This window comes from Pithys albifrons, chromosome Z (assembly GCF_047495875.1).
Source record: "Pithys albifrons albifrons isolate INPA30051 chromosome Z, PitAlb_v1, whole genome shotgun sequence".
NCBI classification, from domain to species: domain Eukaryota; kingdom Metazoa; phylum Chordata; class Aves; order Passeriformes; family Thamnophilidae; genus Pithys; species Pithys albifrons.
Genome location: NC_092497.1, coordinates 44,288,040 through 44,295,919, shown reverse-complemented (window position 1 = coordinate 44,295,919; position 7,880 = coordinate 44,288,040). Strand labels below are relative to the sequence as shown.

The following is a 7,880-nucleotide window of genomic DNA, read 5'->3' as shown; positions in this document are numbered from 1 at the left end:
TCTCTGCGTTAATTATAGCACTGTCTTGAGGAAACCCACTGAGAGTGAGAAAAGACTGAAACCTAACCTCCCTTACTGTGTGCAAAACGTATTTTGTCTCCTCTGACATCTGGATGAAAATGCTGGATAAAGAGATCCTTTGTTTAGCCCATTGATATTGAAGAAATATCTGTTTTGGACTGTGTCTTACCATTCACAATAGGTTTTATCGTTTTGTTTCAAATAAACACATGTGTTTGCTTTGAAATGGTACTGTAAAATTGACATTGTTCTCCTTTTTCTGCAGACTTAACTTCTGCCCTTTCCCGTCCTCATTCCCACAGGCCTGTGACGGAGGGTTAGCCCAGACCAGTGGAGTCATGCGTCACACAGCTGTAGCATGCTGGCAGCTGTTCCTGGGTCTGGCTGTGCTGCTAATCTTCATGGGCCCCACCATGGGCTGCCCAGCCCGCTGTGAATGCTCAGCACAGAACAAGTCAGTCAGCTGTCACAGAAGGCGTCTGATGTCCATCCCAGAGGGCATTCCCATTGAGACCAAAATCTTGGACCTCAGCAAGAACCGACTGAAGAGTGTAAACCCTGAGGAATTCACATCGTACCCTTTGCTGGAGGAGATTGACCTCAGTGACAATATTGTCTCCAATGTAGAGCCTGGAGCATTTAACAATCTCTTCAACTTGCGCTCCTTGAGGCTGAAAGGAAACCGTCTGAAGCTGGTCCCCCTTGGGGTGTTCACTGGGTTGTCAAACTTAACAAAGCTTGATATAAGTGAAAACAAGATTGTCATTTTGCTGGACTACATGTTCCAAGATCTGCATAACCTAAAATCCTTGGAGGTTGGGGACAATGATTTGGTGTATATATCACACAGGGCCTTCAGTGGGCTGCTTAGTCTGGAGCAGCTCACCCTGGAGAGATGCAACCTCACAGCTGTACCAACAGAAGCTCTTTCTCACCTCCACAACCTCATCAGTCTGCATTTGAAACAGCTCAACATTAACGCTTTGCCAGCGTATGCCTTTAAAAGACTGTTTCGCCTGAAAGACCTACAGATAGAGGCATGGCCCCTCCTGGACATGCTGCCTGCCAACAGTTTGTATGGTCTCAACCTTACTTCTCTATCCATCACCAACACCAACCTGTCTGCTGTACCTTACTCTGCTTTTAAACATCTGGTTTATCTGACACATCTCAACCTCTCTTACAACCCCATTAGCACCATCGAAGCAGGCATGCTGTCAGACTTAGTGCGTCTGCAGGAGCTCCACATGGTGGGGGCCCAGCTGCGCACTATTGAACCACATGCTTTCCAAGGGCTCCGACACTTACGTGTGCTTAATGTGTCCCAAAACCTGCTAGAAACCCTAGAAGAGAATGTATTCCATTCCTCCAAAAGCCTTGAGGTCCTCTGCATTAACAACAATCCTCTGGCTTGTGACTGCCGTCTCCTTTGGATTTTGCAGCGGCAGCCCACCTTGCAGTTCGGGGCCGAGCCACCGATGTGTGCTGGCCCAGACAGTGTCAGAGAGAGGTCATTCAGGGACTTCCACAGCACAGCTCTCTCCTTTTACTTCACCTGTAAGAAACCCAAGATACAAGACAAGAAGCTGCAGTACCTGGTAGTGGAGGAAGGGCAGACAGTGCAGTTGATGTGCAAAGCTGATGGGGACCCACAGCCTATTATCTCCTGGGTTACCCCACGCCGGAGGCTGATCACAACTAAATCAAATGGTAGAGCCACTGTGCTGGGAGATGGCACCCTGGAGATCCGATTTGCACAAGACCAGGACACTGGGATCTATGTGTGTATTGCAAGTAATGCAGCCGGGAATGACACCTATTCGGCTTCTCTTACGGTAAAGGGGTTTACTTCAGACCGTTTCCTTTATGCCAACAGGACCCCTATGTATATGACAGACTCCAACGACACAAGTTCCAATGGAACTAATGCAAACAGTTATTCTCTGGACCTTAAGACAATATTGGTGTCCACAGCTATGGGCTGTTTCACATTCCTTGGAGTGGTTTTATTTTGTTTCCTTCTTCTTTTTGTGTGGAGCCGAGGGAAAGGCAAACACAAAACCAGCATTGACCTTGAATATGTCCCTCGTAAAAACAATGGTGCTGTAGTTGAAGGGGAGGTTTCTGGACCACGAAGGTTCAATATGAAAATGATTTGATGGTATTCTGCTAGCAGTGCTTTTTCTGTGGCATTAAAACTAATTAAAATAGCCTGGCATGTGGAATTGCTAGGCAGAAGCAGTGTAATGCAGCTGTCAGTGTATCAAAGGTTGTATGAAAATGGAAAGACTATTTGTGGCTGTACAACAGAGCCTTCAGACCTTGAGGCAGATGTGTCAGGGGCTTTCATAGAACTGGGAAATTGTACTAACTGTTTGCATTGCAAATACTGGCATTCTGGGGATATCAGCAATGAACCACTGGCTCATGCTCATGGACAATTGTTCAACATTTTCTACTGCTACAAAAGAAAAAAAAGAAAAAAACAAACAAAAACCTACAGTGTAGGATTTACATACTTTAAGAAAAAGACACATTTGTCTAAAACATACTCTACAGTGAAATTTGTATCTATATATCTCATTTGGTAAAACTGCATCTTCCCTTCTAGTTGGTTCAACACCATAAGAAAATAGGTAGTTTTTTTTCTTTTTAATCTACATCTATACTGTGTGCATTTTAAAGCAATACAAGTGAGAGGTTGTGCTTTTAGATATTCACCAATACTGACCCTAGTGTGATGTCACCCTTCTTTTAACTACCATCAAACTCAAATTAGATTCTTGTAGTTACCAATTAGAAATAAGATATTTTTCTCCTCATGTAGAAGGCCAGAGTTGAATAGTTGAGAGCAAAAACACTCAACTCTGTCAATCTTCTCTTCATATAAATATAAGGCACGTGCCTAGTTTTGATACAGAATGGAATATTTTTTATATCTGTGGTATCACACTGGACCAGTTTACTGTAACATAGCCTTGGTTCTTACCCAGGGAAGGCAACCCAATAGTCAATGCTGGCATAGAGGAGCTGAGTTCTACCTTGAAGAGAGAGAATCAATTTTGTTAGCCCCCATTTTAATTTCAAAGCTGCTGTTGAAATGTTAACATGTACTGGGCAAAATAAAGAGCATAATATATTCTGCAGACTCCCTGGGAAATATGGTCATCTCACTATTTATACAAATGAATTAAAACACACAAACACTCTGCTACCAGGAATGAACTCTTCTCCAATGCCAAGTAAACAACAATTGTTCATGCATAATATGGGGATTATAATACTAAAATAATAATTAAAACATGATAGCCTCAAAAAGGCTAACATACTGCCAGATATAGTGAACCTCTAGCCACTGTCATTCTCATCTTGTATATTTGTAGATAACACATAGACATAAAGCTAATTTCCAATAACAGATTGCTTAGCTATTCTTGATGCCATTTTAATAATGAAGTGGTTATGTTTCTTTCAGGGGCAATATCTTAGAGCAAGAGGGGTGAGTTATTCCAGATTGTAGGAATCTTTTTTAAAGGAGAGAAGACAGAAGTGGAACATTAGTTCAATACAAGTAACCTTTTGTTTGTTTATTTTATGTCTCTTAAGAAGTCCTCAAAATACTGAGTACTGAAACTTTATTCTTAATCATTAATACCAGTGTTCTTATTTTGATATTCTCAACAGTTGAAAAATACAAATTTGTTCATCCACCTCTCAATTTTCCAGCAATTAGGAGCCATGGGTTTGTCATACATGGCTGATAACAAATACTATTTTTAAATTATTGGCATAACCAGGAGAAAGGATGACAGTGTCTATATATGTGTTTACACAAAATGAATATGAAATTATTATAAGACAGAACATTCAGATTAATGGGAATTAAGAGCCTGTGTTCAAGCTCAGTATTGGATTTCAGCACTTTGAAACCAAGGTCAGGCTGACCTACAGTGGGATGCAGGTGCTTCTAAAATTAGTATACACGTTCTGTGGCAGAGATTTTCAAAGCAGGATAACAATCTCCCGCTCCTATCAAGGGAAATGTGCCAAATGCTGTAAAATCCAGCTGCACTCCCCAGATGTACCCATAACACAGCAGCAGGGCCCAAGGCTAGGTAGTTGCTTCATTTTATTTTGCCAAACTGAGGAGGTTGCAAGAGTTGTTAGAATTTTGTTCACTTAAGTTGGTTTTAAGTTTGGAGCTAGGTTTTCCGGGTTCCTTTTTCTTATGCTCTGAACTAGACATTTGGAGATTTATGCAGGTGCTTAATAAGAATACTCTGTTCTCTGACAGTTTGTAGAACATTATTATAATGGAATAATCCCTGACTAAATTCTAGCACCTGGGAAACTATTTTTGTTGATGTAATAACCACTGCACTGAAATCCAAAACTCAACTGTACCTTAATGTGGGCAGTTAAAGAAACAAGTGGGGATAAAAAAAATGTTTCTGAACTGTTCATTGAAGACATCTGCATGTGCCTTTCCCTTGTAATTGTAATTTTTTCGACTAGTAATCCATGCCCCTGCAGTCGTTTCATGTTAAATGTTAAAATCAATGTTAGAAGCAAAAACTTTCTTATGTTCTAGATATTTGCAGCTGATTTCTTCAGATTAAGTGACAAAAAAAAAAACTCACAAAAAAACACCCTAGAAAAAATATACTTTTAGGATGAATTATGAATTGCTGTATTCCCCTATTTCCTTAGAATGACTCTAAGAAGTGATTGCGTTGTTAGTGCGCTGCAACGATTTGTGAGCAGAAATATGCCTAATTACCTATGTGAAATCTGTGCTGGTGATGAAAATCACTGCTTGCTATTGCTGAGCACCACCTTGCAGAGCTGTCAGCATTCTGTGTATTACCCTGACTTCAGTCAGTATTAAGTTTTTCAGAATCAGTGTTTGCTCCCTGCCTTAAGCAATGTTCTACTTTTTTTGCAGCCTGCTTATTTCAGCATGGACTTGGCAAAGCATGTGGTACCTTTTAACAGAAGTGAGGACAAGAAAATTCAGACACATTTTTTGTCTTGCTCCACATAGTCTCCTTTTCTATGTATTTGTGGGACACACACTCACTGTGGCTCTTTTGGGTGAATAAGGAGTACAGTGCCAAGGTCACACCTAGATAAGCACTTTTTTTCCAATTCTTTTAAGAAAAGAATGATTGAATGCCTACCCTGCCTCTTGAAGGAGTCACTTCTATTTCTCTACTAGAGGTAAAGGGGGCACTTCTTTATTTTTATTGCAGGGGTGAAAAATGACTGGGCTGTGAGGAGGAATCTGACTCATATGGCTCCCCTGTTATATATTCAGAAATAGGTAAATAGTGCATACCTCGCACTAAAAGTGGGAAAAAAAACATTTAAGCTACCTCTGACTTATATAGGCCTGTCCCTGTGCTGGCACAAGCCTGAACTTAACTGGCAGTCAGTGCAACAAAACTATGAGGAGAGCAATATTTCTACAGAAATGGAGAAAACTGAAAATATCAAAACCAGCAAAGCAACTTGAGAAAGCAGGTACCAAAATATCCTTGTCAAAACTGCTGTAAGAGAATGCTGAACCCTCCCACAAATATGTTTTAAAGTCCACTGGCACAGACCAGTAATCTTTCAGAAGAGATGAATGTACAAGTGCTTTCAGAATCACACTGAATCACAGAATCATTTAGGCTGGATAAGACCTCCAAGATCATCAAGTCTAGCCGTTGACTGATCACCACCTGTCGACTAGACCATGGCACTGAGTGCCACAGCCAGTTGTTTACTAAACATCTCCAGGGGTGGTGACTCCCTTTCTGTGAAGAAATTCTTCCTGATATCCAACTTGAACCTTGCCTGGCACAGCTTGAGGTCGTGTTGTCCCATCCTGTTAAGTTAGTTACCAAGGAGAAGAGACCAACCCCCAACTGGCTACAAACTCTTTTCAGTTAGTTTTAGAAAGTGATAAGGTCCTGCCATGGGCCTCCTTTTATCTGGGATAAACAACTCCAGCTCCTTCAACAACACCTCATAGGAATTACTCTATACACCCTCAGCAGTTCTTTTGCCCTTCTCAGGACAAGCTCCAGGACCTCAATGTCTTTCCTGTAGTGAAGGGCCCAAAACTGAACACAGGATTCAAGGTGTGACCTCACCAGTGCAGGGGGACAATCCCTGCCCTGATCCTGCTGATATAAGCAAGAATGTAATTGGTCTTCTTGACCCCCTAGGCACACTGTTGACTCATGTTCAGCCAGCTGTTGACCAGCACCCCAGGTCCTTCTCTTCTGGCAGCTTTCCAGTCAGTCTTCTCCCAGGCTATAGTGTAGCTCTGCCTGGGGTTGTTGTGACCCTAGTGCTAGACCTTGCACTAGACCTTGCCAAATCTCATACTGCTGCCCTAAGCTCATCAATCCACCCTGTCCAGATCCGTCAGCAGAGCCTTCCTACCCTCCAGCAGATCAACACTCTCATCCAACTTAGTGTTGCCTGTAAACTTACTGAGGGTGCATTTGATCCCCTCATCCAGGACATCAACAGTGATATTAAACAGAACTGGCCCCAATACCAAGCCTTGGGAACCCCACTAGTGACTGCACACCAACTGGTGTGGCATCATTCTCTACTGCTTTCTGTGCCCTGCCATCCAGCCCATTTTTATCTCAGACTTTTTTTTAACCCAAGTGAACTTTCAATAAGTGAGTTAAACAGGAGACTGAAAGAATGCATTAAGAAAAAAGTATGAAACAATGTAAGGAGGGATTAGGACTAAGCAGCACTCCACCTCAGCCTTATTTTTAGATTTTGAGCTGGGTTTTTTTCCCCCCTTTTTCTTTCTTACTAGTTTTGCAACATTTCTTTCAGGAACATTTTGTCCACAAAAAGCTAATTTCAGTAAGATTCAGACTGCAAGGCTGCTTTTACCCTCTGTTCTCACCTCACTAACCATTCATACATTCTTCCAGTGCCAACATGATCAGCAGTTCCAGATACAACTGAACTCAAACATTTCAGTTTCTGAGGTTTATAGAGAACTATAAACACAAGTTACTGTCACCTGGTGTTCTTTTTTAATTAAACTTTTTTCCATTTGACTTCATTGTCACATGGCCATTGAAGGTTTTGTTTATTTACATAAATGGTAGCTATTTTTTTTTCCTAATTCCTTTCATCTTGGTATTGAATCACCCATGACACTAACAATTATAACACCACAAAGAAATTAAGAAACAGTGCACACTACACCCTCAGAACCACAAATTGTAATTGAGGCATATGAAACACAGTAGGAAACCAGTGTTAATATTTACTGAAAAATCTTATCTAAACCTTGTAACAGAGGAAACTGGTGAGGAGACGCTGAGGGATGTAGGCCATGTTGCGATTGAATTTTGCCAAAGATAAGTAGAAACACTTTCCTACACCATGTCTGGATGTCTCTTTTAGACATTGCACTTTACCTGAAAACTTTCCAAGATGTGTGAATGCCAGAAGCCTACATTTAACCCATAAAAATATAAAGCGTTGGCTGAAAATCAGGTAGAGCAAGTTGCTTCTTGCTGCCCAAGGAAAACAGCAGCTTTCAGCAAAGACGGACAAGAAACTGTAGTCATGTGGTTATTTTTGCCTCATCCAATACTGTATCCTGTGAAAATATAGTCCATTAGGAAGTAATAAGGAAGTGGGGAATCCTTACCCCTTTTTCTTCAAAGAAGGCAGCATTGGTATAATAAGGTATAATCTGTTCCACCTCCACCCCCAGCAGTAAAACATCCAGCAAGAAGTGAGAAAGCAGCATATTCTGACCAGTTTGCTAATTATTGTTTTCCCCTAAATGATCCTAGTCTACCTGGGGCTAGCATGATGACTGCTCT

At 41.4% G+C, this 7,880-nt stretch overlaps 1 protein-coding gene across 1 annotated transcript; it reads left to right on the top strand.

The window, feature by feature from the left end:
- Positions 1–326: 326 nt before the first annotated feature.
- LINGO2 (leucine rich repeat and Ig domain containing 2) lies at positions 327–2,863 on the top strand. The gene has a single exon (XM_071580646.1). It carries the CDS (start codon positions 360–362, stop codon positions 2,178–2,180), a length of 1,821 nt encoding a protein of 606 aa, XP_071436747.1. The 5' UTR covers positions 327–359; the 3' UTR covers positions 2,181–2,863.
- Positions 2,864–7,880: the final 5,017 nt, after the last annotated feature.